Raw genomic sequence first — 21,104 nt, 5'->3', positions numbered from 1 at the left:
CCACAGTTGCAATACATAGACACTAGGTTGAAAAAAATTGAATATTCCTTTACTTTTCTTTAATTTGTTGTTGCTTAAATTATGTTTTTGTATGTTCAAATCTTTGAGGCGTGTTTGCATATTTTGTTTGTTTTGTAAATAAATAAATCTGTATTTTTGGAACTCTTTGTGTATATAGAGAGCTCATTACAACTGTACATACTGATGCAACTGCTTTAGGAAACACTCTCCTTTGGGCACCAGATGACTGACACAGCTTGATTAGCAATGACAGTCCCTCTGACTGCTCCTACTCTACACACTGCTTTAAAAGATCTGGAGAAGCATTTTGAATATATTTGTCAATGAATTTGTGCAAAGGAAATGTAAGGTAAATGTCTCTTGTGAGCAGAATATTTTTATTGAGCCTAATTTCCATTTAAACTCTAATTTTGCTAAAATATGCAAAACAAAAAAAAAAAACATTATTTAATTCTGTGTGTATTTTATGGAACATTTTAGCTATGAAATTTGCCTTAGCAAGACAAGTAGTCATAGACCTTTTTCACACTCCGTGTTTTGGAATGCGGAAGTAAATGTTTGCAGGGTAAACTTCGACAGCAGTGAATGGAAGTGAATGGGAGATCACAGCAAATATTATTTTCACTTGCCCATTTGCTCCAAGACCAAAAGAAAAAATCCACTATTACATTTGAATGACTTTCCAGAGGAGTTAAAAAATAGAGAGCGGTGGATCAAGACAAATTTACTGTCACTCTGTCACTCTATCAGCAGCTATAATAGAAACCCCCTCGCAGCTGTGGTAATTCATTTTTTTTTTTTTAACTAATTCAAGGGTAATATAATACAAAGTATAATGTTATAAATTTACACTCAATATTTAAAAAATTTATAATATAAAAAAATTACGAGATTTACGATTCACAGTCTGTGAAAAAGGTCTATTATATATATATATATATATATATATATATATATACAGTTGTGCTCAAAAGTTTGCATACCCTGGCAGAAATTGTGAAATTTGGCATTGATTTTGAAAATATGACTGATCATGCAAAAATGCATGTCTTTTATTTAAGGATAGTGATCATATGAAGCCATTTATTGTCACATAGTTGTTTGGCTCCATTTTAAATCATAATGATAACAGAAATCACCCAAATGGCCCTGATCAAAAGTTTACATACCCCTGAATGTTTGGCCTTGTTACAGACAAACAAAGTAACACACACAGGTTTAAATGGCAATTAAAGATTAATTTCCCACACCTGTGGCTTTTTAAATTGCAATTAGTGTCTATGTATAAATAGTCAATGAGTTTGTTAGCTCTCACGTGGATGCACTGAGTAGGCTAGATACTGAGCCATGGGGAGCAGAAAAGGACTGTCAAAAGACCTGCGTAACAAGGTAATGGAACTTTATAAAGATGGAAAAAGATATAAAAAGATATCCAAAGCCTTGAAAATGCCAGTCAGTACTGTTCAATCACTTATTAAGAAGTAGAAAATTCAGGAATCTCTTGATACCAAGCCAAGGTCAGGTAGACCAAGAAAGATTTCAGCCACAACTGTCAGAAGAATTGTTCAGGATACAAAGAAAAACCCACAGGTAACCTCAGGAGAAATACAGGCTGCTCTGGAAAAAGATGGTGTGGTTGTTTCAAAAAGCACAATACGACGATACTTGAACCAAAATGAGCTGTATGGTCGAGTTGCCAGAATATGCAGATTATATCGGTTACAATATGCCTGAATACACCTTGACATGCCTCACAGCTTCTGGCACACTGTAATTTGGAGTGACGAGACCAAAATAGAGATTTATGGTCACAACCATAAGTGTTATGTTTGGAGAGGGGTCAACAAGGCCTATAGTGAAAAGTATACCATCCCCACTGTGAAGCATGGTGGTGGTTCACTGATGTTTTGGGGGTGTGTGAGCTCTAAAGGCACGGGGAATCTTGTTTCTGGAGGTTCTGGAGTGGCCATCCCAGTCTCCTGACCTTAATATCATCGAGCCACTCTGGGGAGATCTCAAACGTGCGGTTCGTGCAAGACGACCAAAGACTTTGCATGACCTGGAGGCATTTTGCCAAGACGAATGGGCAGCTATACCACCTGCAAGAATTTGGGGCCTCATAGACAACTATTACAAAAGACTGCACGCTGTCATTGATGCTAGAGGGGGCAATACACAGTATTAAGAACTAAGGGTATGCAGACTTTTGAACAGGGGTCATTTCATTTTTTTCTTTGTTGCCATGTTTTGTTTTATGATTGTGCCATTCTGTTATAACCTACAGTTGAATATGAATCCCATAAGAAATAAAAGAAATGTGTTTGTCTGCTCACTCATGTTTTCTTTAAAAATGGTACATATATTACCAATTCTCCAAGGGTATGCAAAATTTTGAGCACAACTGTATATAAAGCATTTCATTTCACCTTATAATCCTATTAAACACAATACAGAATTTTAATTGTGGTGGAAATTCCTCATGAAAGTAATTTAACGAGAGAGAGAGAAACTGTGAAATACTTTCTAGAAGTCCTCAGTGCTAAAAGTGCCCAAAGTTGAAGAAACATATGTATTTACAGTATATACTAAAATTTTATTTTGCCAGCTTTTAGAAATATACTAGCATATATATTGCCTCAAAGTTAACAGACAAAAAAACTCATGCTGTTAATACTCGTGAGTAGTGCTACAAATATATCAATAAACGTCAAGACCACCGTTGTTGTTTTTTTAATCTTCTTTGCAACAGCTGTAAAGTACCACATTATTCTCATACACAGATTGGAGAAACGCCTGTCCACTTGGGTTTGTCAGAGCAGGTGCAGACCGCAGACTTTGATTAGACAGAAAGTTTGTACATTAGGTCTAGACCATCTGGCACGTAAACAAGGTCAACCTGTGCAGTGTGATATTAACTCACATGATAGTCCATTACACTGAAATCTGCCTCTCCATTAATTTAAGGAACATGCATTGTTGGAACAGTTACAGTATGTGGTGAACTGTCATTCTCAATGCCTGTTGTCCCTTCGAGAGCAATTTTCCATCAATTACTTCCTTGAACGTCTGCAGCACAGTCAGTCTACTGGGACCAAAGTGCATTTTAGTTCTGAATCTGTGCATGTGGGGAGCCGTTAGTTGTAGAAATCTCCAGAGAGCAGAACTCACACCACATGTCAGTATGTCAGTCCTCTACGAGATGAATTTAGCACTATTTGATGCTAAAGCAGCAGTCATGTCACCTGTCAGTTTGACGTGGTAGTCTCCTCACACAGTGAAATCCTGTTTTAAACATTAATGCACCACGGTTGACGTGGAGTTTGAGTTTGTCTTTTATAGTTCCCTGGAAAAAGCAACCTCTAATCTTAGTTCACCCATGACTTTTGGTTAAACATAGCTGAGAGTACTGCCTTTAAACTCTGATTCTGGGTTTGACTGTGGGATCAATGCCCCCTTGCGTCCAACTGCAAAACATTTCGAAACAGTATTACGTAACAAAGCCTCATTTGCTAAAATCACATCACTTGGCTAGTTTGATTTCCACTTCAAAGAATTGGTTCGAAACAAATTATTCGTATAGGTTCCGAAGCTTTATAAGGCAGTATTTCGAATGCGCCCATCACTACTTTCCCTCTTGTGTTAACACAACTTAAAATTTTAAGGCAGCACAAACACTTTTTTAAGTTGAAACAACAAGGTTTTTTCTTTTTTTTTTTTTTTCAGTGCACAATGCAACTTAAATGAAACAGTAATGGCTAGGAGTCGATTCCAGAAAGAAATTATTCTTCATTTCCGAGGCATTGGGATTTGAGAGTCAGACTTTGCTCAGGGGAATCGACTCTTCAGACTGTGTTTATTTCCTCAATCACTAAACTTCTACATATTCTAGAAGCCTTAACAGCACTAATTCAAAATACAGATTTTAAAAAGACAAAATGGATAAACATGACTCTTTTGTAGCCTGTCAGATGGTATTTTACCTTTAAGTAAAATGCCAAATTTCGTACAGAAAATTGTCATAAAATAGAAACTTCCATATTTATTTTTAGAATAGACTTATCAATGAAAAAAAATTATATATTCTGGCATTCATACTATCATAAATAGTGTAAAGAAAGCTTTATATTGCGCTGATTTAACTTCACCTCCCAGTTTTTCTTGCGAATCAAGAAAATTAGTCTGGAATCGACTCTGAAACCAGATTTCAGAGTTCATGAATTTCAGTTCGTTCTACAGTTTCTGAAATCAAACAGCTCTAGAAACAGATTTCAGCAAGAAAAAAAAGAAGTTGGGCAGGACTTTATTCATGTGGAATTGATTGGATTGTGAAAAGTGGGCGTTACATACCAGAACAGAGCTATAATGAATGCGAGTTTGCAAAAAAAAAAATAAAACAATAAAAACAATAATAATAATTACATTAAAAAATAATAATAATAATACCTAAATAGCTTTTGGCTTTTGGTTACAATAAATTATCAATATTTACAATTTATGATATTTATTACAATATTTTAAATGTTTTATATTTTGCTAAGTTAATCAAAATATATAATAATATTTTTTATAATAACATGAGCTGATGAACCATTTACAATAAGACCAGAAATGTTGACATACAAACTTAAATAAACACACAGTCTCAGATTCCATGTGGGCCTGTGCAGTGTGCATGGCTTCACCTGTGGTTTTCTTCTGCTTTTTGTCTGCTATTATGCAACAGGAAACAGCATTGCAGATACACGGGATACAGATTCTTCAGGGTGTATTTAATGCTCCCATTTGTTGTCTTCTAAAGTTGCATAAACCTAATTTTACGTCATGTGTGGTTGTCTTGTTGCAGTTTTAATGCATGTGTTTGCTTTACAGCATCGCAACCTGTGGACAATCGGCTTTGCACGGGATCTTCTCCAAGTACGACGCAGCTGTGCCAGATCCCGTGCCCTATGGAGTGTGAACTGTCCCCGTGGGGCGCCTGGGGGCCCTGCACTTTTGAAAACTGCGATGAACGTGTCGTGAAGAAAGGTATGTATTCAACAATGTGTTCACTAAACAAAGAGTAGGTCTGAACTGCCAAAAACAGAGCTTCAGTATTTCACAGATGTAAAGAGCACTTAAATAATAATTTTGTTGTTTATTTGCAGGTTTCAAGTTCAGACGACGTAAAATTACTAATTACCCCACGGGTGGCGAGGGAAACTGTCCTCACCTGGTGGAGGCCGTCCCGTGCGATGATCCTAGCTGTTTTAACTGGCAGCTGCTCAAGCTAGAGGAGTGTATTCCTGATGACGACATGGACTGCGGAGAGGGGACTCAAAATCCGAAGGTCCGCTGCGTCAACAGTGAAGGTAATAAACGCTGTTGTATTTTATGAAAGAAACAGTCAGGTTTACTAATGGCCTTTTCAGACCTGAAATTAACCCGGTGTACTTCTTAATCTTGGGTAAATGTCCTGGGCTATGTTGTCTTACACTGCTCAGGCTCTATCCTGGGTAAATATTAACCCTGGGTTATAAGTGAACATTTGCAAACTCTGTGTTAAATTTTTGTTTTTATTTGCATATTTATGAGGTTAACAACATAGATTGGCAAGTACTGCACACAGAAATGAATTTTTTTAATGAACTAAAAGAGAGCCCTCGGAATAATTTTTCAACAACGTAATCCAATAAAAGTTTATTTTTTGCATGGTTTTTGCCAACACTTTCGTGTTTGACATAAACGGTGACCTTGCCAAAGCATTGGTCTAATGCGTCATGTCTTGCTAGAAAGCAAGTGACAAAAGAGATGGGTCACAATATAGGCTACATACTTTAGGCTACATGCATTCTTAATGATTTCATTCAGAGTTTTAGTGTTGTATTAACACATAAATGCACAATAATATAATATATATATATATATATATATATATATATATATATATATATATATATATATAAAAACAAAAAAAAAACATGCCCAGATACATTCAAGCAGCCTAATTAATTTAATTTTTCTTAAAGTTGGCCTTAAAAAGTCTTACATTTCATTCCTTCGAACCTGCAGATACCCTGAGCTTGCAACCTGTTTTAATAACTGTTTGTCCTTCTGTGGAAATGTTGGCACATTATAAGAAACATATTACATATATGTTGTCTCCTCATCAATCCAGTTAATGCATTTGCTGTCTCTGTTTTGACTGTCATTCTTAACAGCCATTCAGACCAAACGTGCTCTAGACTAGACGCAGCGCAAGCGAATGGAAATGTCTTGTTCCAAAAAAGCAAAAATAATTTCTTCCATAAAGCTTGCCAAGTACCTATACTGAAAAAGCAGCCCAGTAGATTCTCACTTACATTCTGACAGCTTCTGTAGTGGATGCCTTTAAAAAGTCGGATTGATTTTGAATCTGGTAATTAGCTCTAGTATCCTGGAATAAGGCAGTCATATCTCGCCTCTCTGATGGTGTGCTGTGTCCAGAACATTTTCCTTCTTGGCTGGAGCTCTTTATGCTGTTAATGCTTCAGATTGCAGGAGTGTAAACATGATCCTAATAGTGATCTTCTCCTCTGGACGATGGCTAAAAAGACACTCATTTATCAGACCGGCTAAAGATAATCATTAGATCCCAAGTCGTCAGTTCTCCACCTCTTAAACACCAGCATGTTGTGACAAGGTGCCCTTATGTCAGCGTTTCCTGTACCACATTTCAGGGCACTGCACATATACAGTGGGCTCAAAAAGTATTTGGACACTTTAAAATGTCTGAATGTCATTGCATCAGATAGGCTACATAATATCAAACCCAGTGGCATCTGCAAACAAATGATGCTAGACCTTTTCTCAGAACCCTTGAGAATGCCCGTGCTTGGTGCCAAATGGTGCCGAATACAAGCTGACAAAATTTGCATGTTTTGTTTTTGCTTGTCCTTTAGAATTAGTTTGATTGCTGTTATTTTAGGATTGTACAGTTTAGAAACAGCAGACATTCAGAGTGCCGACTGCATTTCACAAAAACATGTCCAGTCATATTTTACCCCAAAATCAAAAGAAATAAAAAAAGAAATTATATTTTGCAAAAAGAAAATTAAGCCTGTTTTACAACTAACAGGATTTTTGCATTGTAAAATTATTTTAATGACGATTAAGCACATTATCCTCACAGATTCTCATAACCTTAGTGCATCTGGCCATTTGACTTATTTATTAATTTATTTATGGTAATTCAGTATTCTCATGGTGATTCTCATTGTATTCTCATTACTGTAAACATGCAATAATTTTTTTATTTCAATAATCATCAATGAAAGGCAGTACAACAAATACTATTATGATGTATAAATAGTTTACAGAATTAAAATAATACATTATATTGTTTTAATGACAGTAATGAGTTTTTTCATTACAGTAATTGGGTTGGAAAATGTGCTTAATTTAAAGAAAAATAATGTCTCAATGCATAACATTTTAGTGGTCTTAAAAATGTGCAATCAATTGTTTTTATGCAAAATATAACTACATCTTTATTTTGATTGATCTTTTCATTTCTTTTAGAATTGTGGCCCGAACATATTCTCGAGAGGTTCCACAAGATTCACCCATTTACCGTGTGTGCTTTACATGAGAACTTGAATCCACTCACATCAGCTTGTACAATTGCATACAATATGAATGTGTACGTGGAAATTGGTCAAGACCACCTGGGATACTCCAGTCTGTATTTATACAACCCCAATTCTGAAAAAGTTGGGACAGTATGAAAAATGCTAATAAAAACAAAAAGGAGTGATTTGTAAATTATATTCACCCTTTGCTATATTGAAAGCATTACAACTACACATTATATGATGTTTAACCTTGTGAATTTCATAGTTTTTTTGAAAATGTACAGTGATTTCAAATCAGATGATTGCGACACGCTCAAAAAAATTGAGACGGGCAATTTAAGACTAATAACAATTTGACGAGTTGAAATAACAAGGCGATGTGAAACAGGAGAGGCAATTGTGTCATAATACTGCATACTGTATAAGGAGCCTCCAAAAACAGCCTAGTCCTTCAAGAGCAAGGATCATTCAAGACTTGTCAATTTGCCAGCAGATGCTTCAGAAAATAATCCAGCACTTTGAGAACAATGTTCCCCAAAGACAATTTGGAAGGATTTTGGGCATTTCACCCTCAACAGTGCACAATATAGTTAAAAGATTCAAGGAATCTTGTCAAATCTCAGTGCGTTAAGGGCATGACGAAAACCATTTCTGAATGCGCGTGATCTCTGATCCCTCAGACATCACTGTCTTAAAAAACATCATTCATCTGTAATAGATATCATGAACATGGGCTTGGGATAACTTTAGTAAACCTTTGTTAGTCAACAACACTCGCCACTGCATCTACAGATGCAAGTTAAGACTTTACTATGCAAAGCAGAAGCCCTACATCAACACTGTCCAGAAGAGCTGCCGACTTCTCTGGGCTTGGTCTCATCTTAAATGGAAAGTAGAACAGTGGAACTGTGTTTTTTGGTCTGAAGAGTCCATGTTTCAAAAAGTTTTGGAAAAACAAAGCCAAAGAGGAAAAGGGCCATCCAAGCTGTTGTTAGCGTCAGGTCCAAAAGCCAGTGTCTGTACTTGCCAGGGGTTTGTCAGTTCCCATGGCATGGGTAATGCACACATCTGTGAAAACACCGTGAATGCAGACAGTTATGTAAAAATTCTGGAGCAACATTTACTGCCACCCAGCACCATCTTTTCCAGGAATGTCCCTGCATTTTCCAGCAGGAGAACTTAAATACTGCCCATACTGCCCAGATTTCAGGTGCATGGCTGTGTAAACAGAGCATGTGGGTGCTAGATTGGCCTGCCTGCAGTCCTGACTTGTCTCCAATTGAGAATGTGTGGCGCATTATGAAGCACACCATACGGCAACGAAGACCCCAGACAATTGTTCAGCTAAAAACCAACATAATGGATTAATGGGGGAAAATTCCACTTTCTAAACTTAACAAACTTGTAATAATAACAGTGCCCAAATGTTTAATAAGTGTTATTAGAAGAAATGGTGATGTTTCACAGTGGTAAACACTCGACTGTCCCTAAAACATACTGTAAGTTTCAGAACTCAAAACTTCTTCCTCAATGCATAAAAGGCATTTATTGAAACCAAGCTGCAGAAACACCTTGTTCTCTACAAAAACACCCTCTTCTCTGATTTTGTGACATCACAAGGGGTTTAAAACAAATAATTTGTTACACCATTTAAAATGAAGGAAAATGGATAATAAAATGCTAAAAAACTTAAAAAGAAATGGTGACCAGTTACAGTACACTTTTCCTTATCCTTTCATATACTGTACATTTTAACCTAAAATCTTGATGTATTTTTTTTTTTAAAGTCCTCGAACATTATGCATCAACTACTCAAATATAATGTATCACAACATGTTTGAAGTCACGTTAAGAGATGTCATGTTTAGAATGTTTTGTGCTGTTGTAATATTGGTACCTGTGTTTTATTCTAGGTAAAGAAGTGGAGAGGGAGCTGTGTGCTGATGTGGTGTACCCTGCACCTGTGCCCTGTGTGGTGCCCTGCCCTAAAGACTGTGCCCTCAGCCTCTGGACCGCATGGTCCACCTGCTCCCAAACCTGCTCCAGCAAAACTGCCGAGGGCAAACAGATGAGAACCCGAGCCATACTGGCTTACAATGCAGGAGAAGGTAAAGAGAATATTACATAGACACTTATTTTTGTTTTTAAACTCATTTTTTATTTTTATTTAGTGATCCACCGATATGGGTTTTTTAATGACCGATGCCGATATCCAGAGAGCAGTGTGGCCAATAAGCCGATACAATGCCGATATATTACACTTTTTAACAGAGAAAATAACATAAATCTAAAAGTGCTAAAAAGAAATTATAAACTCATCACTATATTTACTAAATTTCACACTGAACATTAACTTTGTAAAAAATAATAAAAAAACATAATATTGTATTTTAAATGGTAGATAGCAGATTCTTCTGATTTCTGTTTAGTCTGTATTAGGAAGAAGGAAATAACAGTACACACAGTAGTCCAGCAACCATGTCCACATTAGCAATCACATTTTCTAAAAAAAAAAAATAAATAATTAAAAAATACAGAATCAAACCATTTGCACATACAGTGCATAGTGAATAAGACATTTAATTATAGCACACGTGATGCACTTTAAGTTGCACTCACGCGCTTGTGCGGATCCAGCGCGAGCAGCAATATCCTGACAGTTTAAACGGCCTGGATCACCTGCTTGGATTGTCATGGACTAACCTTCATGATTTGTAATCAGAGGAACTTTTGATCCTGATCCTTAAGTTTTTGATACTGGCTGATAGAATACACGCTTCAGAGGAAGATATTAGATAAGCACTCGACGGGAAGGAAATGCTGTATTGCTGTATTTTCATGAGGTTTGTGAATTACATCTTTTTAAATGAGATATCTGCATATTTGCAGACGGTATATAATATAAGTTTTATTGATATTTGCCTTTTATCATTAGAAAAGTGACAGGGAACTGTTGAGGAGAGACTGTTAGAAAACGTACTTCATAGGAAGATTTATGAGCATTCCACAGGATGCTGGATCTTCTGAAGTTTTGTGAGGTTGGTTTATTACATCTATTTAAATGAGATATGCACATATTTGCAGACGGTATATGATATTAGTTTTACTGATATTTGCCTTTTTATCATTATACATGTCATTATACAAGACAGTTAAAAGTTACAGGGAACTTTTGAGGAGAGAGAGGGAGAATAAAACAGGTGAGCACTTTAATATTATGAGCTCAAACACATCTGCCGCTGCTCTGATATGCAGACCGTTTAAATGAGACTGTGTTGCACGCCGGTCTATTATTGTAGTAACACGATATCACGTAACAACAAAATGAACCATGACTGGTCATTTACATGTCTTAGTTGCTTCACATGCAAGCCATTTCTCGGTGCCCTCAAGAAAAAAATCAGCCAAAGGGGGAAATTTATCAGCCAATGCGATAATTAAAACATTTTGAATAACGGCCAATTTATTGGCCTTTGCGCTATATCGGTTGACCATTATTATTATGTTTTTATTTATTTTATTTTTTTAAAGAAAACTTTTCCATTGTCACACTAGGTTTAATATAAAGTTTCTTCAAAAATATTGGATGCAAACAACAGGCTTAAAAACTTGAATGTCATTGCATAGATAACAAAATATCCTACCAAGTGGCATCTTCAAACAAATTATGCTGGACTGTTTGCTCAGAACTGAAGTATCTTTTTTTAGCCATTTTGTTTTCATAATGAATAATATCTGTTATTTATCATTTATAACCAGCCAAACTTCTTTTTGTGAAATGTTTTGCTTAAAATGTGTGCTTGGTTATCTTTCTTTATAATAAATGACACTTGGTTTAACATAACGTTATCTAATCCATTGGCATTCAGACACAAGTGTGACTTACTGTAGGTGTCCAAATACTGTTTGGGGCCATTGAAAGTTGACATGCAATGTTGCCATGCAAAAACTTTGCAATTTGCTGTGGTCTGTAGTGCATAAGATAAGCTGACAGAGAAAAAGTTGAAAGTTGACAGAGAACTGTCAAGGAAAGGTTCTTGTTTTCCAAGGGAGATGTTTCTTAGCCTAAAACTGTCCAAAATTCTGATGGATGACTCCGCACTACCACTGCGGTGTTCTGTGACATGATTTTGAGGGTTTTAAGTCTCTTAAATCTACTTAATCTGTTCTGACGAGGTTTAGGCATCAGTTCTGTTAGGCTACTGGACACAAGCAAGATGGTGTTGAAGTCAATGTGAAATGCTGTTGGCAACCCATTTTACTTCAGTAATCTGACACTTTTCTGAGTACAACACAATATTCATTGAGAAAAGATATAGGGTGGGACTTGATTTCTGTCCATCGGATGTTGATTGGATCATGAAAAGTGGGTGTTACATACCAGAATGGAGCTCTAATAAAGGATTTGTGACATCTGCCAAAAATGAACGTCGTTTCAGAGGCAGAGCAAGTTTGATTTTAATTACATTTGAACTAAAGGATACAAAGACAAACACAGGGTTTACTTGGAATTATGTGCACGGATGTATCATGCACAATAAGACCCTGAACATGCTTTAAGGTAAATAGGGGCAGTTTTGATATTACCTTTCCTCTTCAAATTTACAATTTGTAATTTCTGTGTCATAAACTTATGAGAGGAGTCTTCTTTAAGTGAGTCTATAGCTGATTTTCACTGTTTTTCTCCACAGTAACGACAATGGTGGTAGCATGGATAACAGTTATGGAGGGTAACGTGTCAAAACATCTCATGTTTTTTAGAGCCGATAGAGTAGTTTCCTGAAGAAGTCCTCTTAGATTTGTTTGTGTGATTTGAGGAGCCCATTGAATCCTGTTTCTACTTATTGATTAGTCTTTTACCATTGCTCAAATATGATATGCATATTACAGTTTTTTTTCCAACTGCTTACACACATTTTCAAAACTTTGCCTCTTTTTTTTCCCCAAAACTTTACACACAAATCCAAGAATTGCACACACAAAATGCAAAATGCCTCACATCTCTTGCAAAATGAAGCACTGCATTCAAAATATCATAAACACATCTCAAAAGCAAACATTTGTCTTACATTGCAAACACCTTTGCCATAATATTATATTTTTGGATATATCATATACACACACAGTTATTCAAAACCTAAAGCTCTTCTTTTATGAGCTCCTATGTACATCTCTGTACAAGATTGAAAGTAAGTGGCAGAGAGATGTTGAAAAATTCATGGTAAACACGAAAGCAAGATTAAAACCAAACTATTTATTTTTTAACTGTAAGAATTTGTGGTTGTGAATACAGTATTACACAGTACGAAAGAAAAGAAATACATCAACCATGTGTAGTTGGACAGAAACCAAACATAATTTTGAAAAAGGTGATTATTCCAAAGGAATGGTTTGTGTGTGTGTGTGTTTGTTGGTGGGCGAGATGGTTGGGTGAATCTAGGCTCCATCTCTCCTCCGGGCTGGGTCCAGCCACAATAATTCATCCACGTCACATGCTATGTTCTCTCTTACCAGACACCGTGGAAAGAACCTCCTTGTATGGCGTATCCAACCTTGGATGGAGGCAGCGTCAGTGTCTCCACATGCCTCCTCCATTGCCTGGAGAAGTGTCATGTTGACATAGGGACGACGATCATACACTTTCCAGCGCCATGTGGAGAAAAATTCCTCAATAGGGTTTAGAAATGGTGAATATGGAGGCAGGTAGACAACAGAAAAATGGGGATGAGTAATAAACCAGTTTTGGACCTGATGGATGCTATGAAAGCTGACATTATCCCAGATGATGACAAATCTTGCCTGGTCTTCATTCTGCAGACCTTGAACAAGCATATCATGAACAGCACCCAGAAAACATATGATGTGATCGGTGTTATAGGGGCCAAGTGTGGCATGATGGTGCAGGACACCATTCTGTGTAATTGCAGCACACATTGTAATGTTTCCGCCACGTTGTCCAGGGACATTGACAATGGCCCTTTGTCCAATGACATTTCTCCCCCTTCTTCTGGTTTTGCTGAGATTGAAGCCCACCTTATCCACATAAATGTATTCATGGACGATGGCATGGGCATCCATCTCCAAAATTCTCTGTAAAAGACAAAAGAATATGTAGATCAGTATACACACAACCCAATAGCCTGACTTGGTAGGTGCAAGTCTGATATATTGGAGAAAGTGTTGTATGCATACATTCACAAAGTCATGTCAAAGGTTCTTGACTCTGTCACAGTTCCTTTCAGATGGGACCCTGTACAGCTGTTTCATTCTCAGTTGATTTTTCTGGAGGACACGATGTATTGTTGAGGGGCTCACAGCATTTATGTTAGCCAAAATTGTGGCATCATTAAGGATATGATTGCGTATTTAGCGAATTTTTATAGTATTATTGGCCAAAACCAAATTCACGATAGCTGTCTCTTGCTCTTCAGTGAACATGTGACCTCACCCACCATGAAACCTTCGCCTTTCCACTCTGTAGAAGATTCAAGAACAGTGCGAGTGTGTGCCATAAACTATAACATAATATATACTATTTTATACAATATAGTCAGAATGTCTTCTTACAGTCAGCTGTACTGTTGTACAGTATGATATCCCACCAGACTGTGACCAATCATGCAGTGCACTGCAGTAAATGGATGCATGGGTGCTAAAATATATGTATTATAGTATACCGTATGTTATGCTGAAATAGCTATTATGTGTACATTAGAACGTGTACATTACAGTAGATTGTTACATACCTGTTCTCATTTCTAAAGGTTCGAACTATACCCGCCACTGTAAATCGACTCAGATTAGGCTGGACTCTCTGTCCAGCCTCTCTCATTGTTAAACCGTGGTTGATCACATGGTCAATGACAGTAGCCCTAATCTCATCAGAGACCACTCTTCTTGTTCCTGGTCTTTGTCATCCTCCTCTTCCCCGTCCGACTCGTCCTCTTCCTCCCCTTGCTCCTCTTTGAACTCCTACTCCTCTAATTCGAACTCTGCCTCGTCCTCTGGCTTTCACTCCAACTCCCCTTACTCTGTCTGCATTGTTTGCATCCATTGTTCAAAACCTATAACTTGACCTTTGGCCTATTTATAGGCCTATTCTAAAGCCATGATTGGTTGGTGTTAAGTAAAGCAATGAGTGTTTGCACATGTGAGGAGGTAGTGTGAGGCACTGATGAATTAGTGTGGCATTTTGATTGGTTGTGTTTGAAAAAGGAAATCAAGATAATTCCTGTTAGATTTTTGTGTGTTACATAGAGAATTGTGTGTTGTGTTTTGCAAAAAGTATTTTATGAATTGAAAACTGAGTCGAAGGCTGAGAATTAGTGTATGGTTTTGCAGATTTGGTGTGTGGTTCTGGTGTTTGAGTGTCAGGTTTCAGAAATTGTGTGACAAGTAAGGATGTTGTGTGTAAGCAGTTGAAAAAAACTGTAAATATTAATGTTGAACTAGTCTAGTAGTTGCTAAAATATTTACATCCTTACCATTTGTGGCTACAGATGTTTGTAAAGACCCAATTAACATTTGCTTTATCTCAAGGTCTTACAAGGGTTCCAAAGTTTCCAGAGCTCTACGGTACCATTGCTTTCTTCTTTTTATCCATTGTGTGCTGTGTGTAGATTTAGATCTGTTTGGTACATTCATATAAATTTCAACCTAAAATCTTGATGTAAAAAATCCTGAAGATGAAAAAAGCTAATGGACATGTTAGGGGCCATTCACACCAAACTCATTTTGGTGACCATCTGCTCTGTTTTTCTGAGGCTTGCTGGAAGTCTTTGGCCATAATGCACCACATTTTTTAGACGCCATTTCAAGATCAAAACAATTTCAAAAACTGTCTTGAGACACTTGTATTCTGTTCGATCCATTGCGCTGCGTCTAGCTTTTTTTAGCACAAGAATGTGTCTGAACAGCTGCTTAAAGTGAGATGAGAAGTGAGATCTTTCACTTGAATGCATTTGCTTTGGAGACAATTTTTCACAAAAGTAATTGCCTTTAGTTGGACGATGCCCTTTGAGAGGCAGATATTTTTACTATACCATGATTATATGCCCCGTGCTGTCTTGCTAGACCTCTGTCTGACTTCTGATGTAAGAGATGTCAAATGCAGCCATTCATGCGGGCAAGACCTTATGCATAATGCAGTTCCTTTGATTTGTGAGCTATATACATACTGTAAGCATGAATAAAAATAATATCATAGAGCCACTTTCCCTTGGGACTTTCCTATAACCATTATAGCACATCGCACAAGGCAAGAAACAAACGCAAAAACGTGAATGCAGATGTTTTGCAAAGCTCTGTTTTAAATGTCTGATGTTGTGTTCTGAATGGCAATATGCATTGCGTTTACAGCATTGCCACTAGGTGCACTATAACGAGCATTAGTGGAAAGTTTTTTACGCAATAGTTTTCTCTTTCTGGTCTACTGCTGTCATGACAAATCTTGAAGAAAAAGTTACAGTAGATGGTAAATCAGTAAATACAACTGAAGACGCAAGCCACTGTAAACGAGTTTCTCTCATAGCGCTCATGAACGTGGAAGTTGCTATGAGTTTTTATTTTTACTAGCTAAATATATATATATTTTTAGCCTAGAACGCATTTGTAGCTTCTCCCGCCTTAAAGGGATAGTTCACCCAAAAATGAAAACTCACTTATCATTTACTCACCCTCATCCCTTTCCAGATGTGTATGACTTTCTATATTCAGCAGAACACAAATTAAGATTTTTAAAAGAAAATTTCAGCTCTGTTTGTCCTCACAATGCAATTGAATGGTGACCAGAACTTTGAAGGCCAAAAAGATGGTATAAAAGAAATCAATAAGACTCTAGTGGTTAAATATTGATCTGTTTTTCACTCACACCTATCATATCACTTCAGAATATATGGATTTAACCACTAGAGTCTTATGAATTACTTTTATCTTTTATACTGCCTTTTAGGCCTTCAAAGTTCTAGTCAACATTCACTTGCATTGTAAGGACCAACAGAGCTGAAATATCTTTTTTCAAATATCTTAATTTGTGTTTTGCAGAAGAAAGAAAGTCGAACACATCTGGGATGGCATAAGGATGAGTAAATGATGAGAGAATTTTCTTTTTTGGGTGAACCATCCCTTTCAATGCATATGTTGGTCAAAAAAAGATCCCAGTGAAACATTAGAAGCTTATTCTTTATAAAACTACAGTTTTTTTTTTCTTTTTTTTTTTTAAGGAAAATTAAATCTATTAAATACTTGTATTAGTCATTACATAATTTTATTATTTATAATAAAATAATTTTATTAGTCATTTACATTTTTTAATAGATGATATATCTTTTATTCAATTCTGAAGAGTTTCAGATGCATTTAAAATGTAGTCAGTGTTTGGGTGACAGTGGAAAAAAGCCTGTTTAACAGAAAAATGGGCAGTTTCCATGTTTGGTGGTAAAATATTAAAGATCTCAACAATGCTACACAAACACATACATATAAGTCCAATGGACTGGGATAACATGTAAAAAAGTGAAGAGTAGTGGTCCAGGAGCTATTAACATTGTGCACTCCATTCTAAAATAAAGGGGGAAAAATGTTAAAATCAGGAAGATTATACGATGCACTCTTTTTTTATAACCCAGGGTCAAGCATAGTGTGATAAGCCCTTCTATTATTTTACCCGTCAAGTAAATGCCCAGTATAAACATAATAATGTATTAAATGAATCTGACTGTGAGAGCCAATAAGTTTAATACAGTGCCTGTTATAGATTTAAAGCAGAATACTCAGAGGCAGCCAGACATTAGTACATCTTTAAGTAACTTGATTCCCTATTAGAGTAAGAGTGCTTGGATTCACAAGCCCAGTGGGCTACTCTGTCTTCTGCAAACCTGTAAATGTCAGCAATTATTTAGACACACCAAGCTCCTCTCCTCTCGTATTGACAATCTGCCACTTGTGAGGAATGTGAAGGAGACAGTTATGTGGAGTGTTTCATCTCAATCAATTTAGAACAAGTTTAAGTGACTGAAGATGTCACAGTTATGTTAAGATTTGAGAAAATAAACATTTGACCTGTCTTACTCAACTCCATGGGGGTCAGGCAAGATAAAAAAGGAAGCTCGGATAAAGTCCACTCAGTCAGAAGGGGTTCTTGTTTTGATTCCATGTGGTCTTTAATGGCCAAAAACATAAAAATAAATCTATTTAAAAAAAAAAAAAATAAATAAAAAAAAAAAACTACTGTTTTTTGACACACCACAGCTCATATAATACAATTTCATGTTTTCTTTAAAATATTGCTTGTATTTTCAATTTTACAGTTTGTTTCTCCTATGTAAATAGTAAAAGATATGAAATAGCCTTCTCACACCATGCTGCCATCTTACTTTTGGTGAACATTCTACAAGCTGATGTCAAAGGTTTTACAGTATATCAAGTCACTTGACCTAAACACTGACTAACCACTCACTTTTGCTATGACCAGCTTCCTCCAGGATACCAAAAACATTTAAGGGTTAAAGTGAGGCCTAATACATGTGGTCACACTCTTGCAGGAGGTTCCAGCTGCCCCAACACCAGCGCCCTGCAGGAGGTACGCAACTGTAATGAGCATCCCTGCATCGTGTATCACTGGCAGACGGGCCCCTGGGGACAGTGTGTGGAGGACACCACCACGTCCAACTTCAACACCTCCTCCAGTGCAGACAAATCCACCTGTGCCATGGGCATGCAGACCCGCAAGGTCATCTGTGTGAAAGTCAATGTTGGACAAGTGCCACCTAAAAAGTAAGTTTACATCAATATTTTAAAGGGCCTTATTGTACAATTTTGGTGCATTTTTCCCCCTGAAGTCCACTCATAATGTTAGTCAAGGTTTGTTACACCAAAAACAGCCATGATTTTGCTTTGCGTGACAATTTTCGACCTTGTGTCTGACCTTTAGTATTTAAAGGGTTGTTTTTGCTGTTTTAAGCCTTAAATAATGAAATGCAAAGAAACAAAATGTGTAAAATAGGTTTAATTTTCTTTAACACATTTTATAGTGCCTTGATCCCGGCCTAGAAAAAAAAAAAAAAGATTATTCCGACTTTACATTTCATAATTGCGACTTTATATCTTGCTAATGCAATTTTTTTCTCGTAATTGTTACTATATTTATCAATTGCCACTCAATTTCTCACAATTGTGAGTTTATTTTTTTGCAATTGCGACTTGATTTCTAATAATTGCGACTTTATATCTCACTGTTGCGACTTTATTTTTTTTAATTGCGACTCTAAATCTCCAAATTTTTACAGTTTTTCACAATTACGACTTGTTTTCTCGTAATTGAAAGTTTATATTTCGCCATTGCGACTTAAGGCCTGTATCAACCCATTGTGACATTATTTCTCATAATTGCACCTTTATATGTGGTTATTACCACTTTATTTGTCGTAATTGAGACTTTCAATCTCGCAATTGCTGCGGTATTTCTTGTAATTGCGACTTTATATCTTGCTTTTGCTACTTTTTTTCCTCATAATTGTGACTATATTTCTCTATTGCCACTTAATTTCTCACAATTTTTAGTTTTTTTTTTTTTTTTTTTTTTTTGCAATTGTGACTTGATTTCTCATAACTGCAGGGTTTTTTTCACAGTTGCGACTTTAGGCCTATATCTTGCTATTTTTACTTTATTTCTCATAACTGCACCTTTATATCTCGCTATTGCCACATTATTTGTCATTATTGCTATTATATTTTGCTATTGTCAATTTATTTCTCACAGTTGCGACTTTATATCTCATAATTTTGACTTTCTATCAAATTTAATTTTTTCTTTATATTTATAATTGCGTCTTGGGGGCCTGGGTAGCTCAGTGAGTATTGACGCTGACTACCACCCCTGGAGTCACGAGTTCGAATCCAGGGCGTGCTGAGTGACTCCAGCCAGGTCACCTAAGCAACCAAATTGGCCCGGTTGCTAGGGAGGGTAGAGTCACATGGGGTGACCTCCTCGTGGTTCTTGCTCTCAATGGGGAACGTGGTAAGTTGTGCGTGGGTAGCGGAGAGTAGCATGAGCCTCCACATGCTTTGAGTCTCCACGATGTCACGCACAGCGAGCCACGTGATAAGATGCGCGGATTGACAGTCTCAGAAGCGGAGGCAACTGGGACTTGTTCTCCGCCACCCGGATTGAGGTGAGTAACCACGCCACCACGAGGACCTGGGCATTCCAAATTGGGAGAAAAGAGGATAAAATTAGAATTAAAAAAAACAAAAAATTATATATATATATAATTGCGTCTTTAAGCCTATTTCTCGCAATTGTGACTTTAATTTTTTTAGTAATTGCAGCATTATATCTCGCTATTGCCACTTTATTTGTTGTAGCAGTGACTATATCATGCTATTGCCACTTTATTTCCTGTAATTGTGACTTTGTCGCACAATTTACATTTTATTTCTTGCAATTGCAACTTTAGTTCTTGTAATTGTGATTTTATAATGTATCTTGTAATTACCACTTTATTTCTGGCAATTGTGACTTTATATCTCACTATTGCCATTTTATATCTCACAGTTGTGACTTTATTTCTTGTAATTGTGAGTTTATATCTTGTACTTATGACTTTATTTTTTGAAATTGCAACTTTGTTTCTCACAATTGCGTGTTTAGATCTTATTTATATATAAATAATTTGTGAGATATAAATAAATTTGTGAGATATAAAGTATGATTTACCTTTTTTATTTATATTTTTCTTCTGTGGTGGATCAAGGCACCATAATGTGACCCAGACGTGATCTTCTTTGTCATTTCTGTGCTAGCAGCAAATAGAATTGCAAATATAATAACAGCTTTCTCGAATTCTCCCACTTCTGCTGTTGATCGAACAAACACTGAGACAGTGTTTTTGAAGGCTTACTTATTGTTGTCTCTGCTTATTAAGCTAGGATAGGAGAAAGTATTTTAACATCAAAAAGTTCCACAAGTGCCATTTGATATTGCAATATTAACATCTGTTGTTGTGCTGTAAGCACAAATGGACAAATTCTTCCCCCTCTGCAAAAAGTCTCTAGAATGAGCAGTGACGGAGGATTGTTCAGATGAATATGGGTTGTGCTTATGTTTGAGTGGCAGATTTTAATTGCTCTACAGAGGTCTGTGTACTCTCAAACACTATCATTCCACTGCAGGCAAACTACACTGGTGAAAGCTGAATAAACATAGACTAATTAGCACAGTCATTTTCAGACTGCCTAATTTTATATTGATGATAATGGCAGTAATTAAGTGGGCTTTATTCTTTAATGCAATTTAACCACCACAAGATGAGGCGCCTCTTGATGCTTAGCACAAACAAGCCCCCTAAAAATACATCACTGATCCAGTTAGGCTTTGTCCTTTTAAAATATCCTCTGTGTGAACAATAGTGCTAAGTTTAGGCTTTGACAAATTCAGACTGTGTTAAACATTTTACCTCTCAAGTAGTAGAAAGTCATGTGTGTTTTAGTCTAGTT

The 21,104-nt window shown here is 36.5% G+C and overlaps 1 protein-coding gene across 1 annotated transcript in view; it reads left to right on the top strand.

Moving 5' to 3' along the window:
* Positions 1 to 21,104, top strand: part of LOC127453247 (thrombospondin type-1 domain-containing protein 7A-like) — a 173,482-nt gene that overhangs the window by 88,932 nt on the left and 63,446 nt on the right. Inside the window, exons 6-9 of the mRNA XM_051719495.1 lie at positions 4,891 to 5,046; positions 5,166 to 5,369; positions 9,524 to 9,718; positions 18,152 to 18,383. Of these exons, the coding sequence (XP_051575455.1) occupies positions 4,891 to 5,046; positions 5,166 to 5,369; positions 9,524 to 9,718; positions 18,152 to 18,383 (787 nt within the window). The remainder of the gene's footprint in view (positions 1 to 4,890; positions 5,047 to 5,165; positions 5,370 to 9,523; positions 9,719 to 18,151; positions 18,384 to 21,104) is intronic.

Source organism: Myxocyprinus asiaticus, chromosome 15, assembly GCF_019703515.2.
Source record: "Myxocyprinus asiaticus isolate MX2 ecotype Aquarium Trade chromosome 15, UBuf_Myxa_2, whole genome shotgun sequence".
In the NCBI taxonomy this organism is placed as follows: domain Eukaryota; kingdom Metazoa; phylum Chordata; class Actinopteri; order Cypriniformes; family Catostomidae; genus Myxocyprinus; species Myxocyprinus asiaticus.
This window is presented reverse-complemented; position numbering and strand designations above follow the sequence as displayed.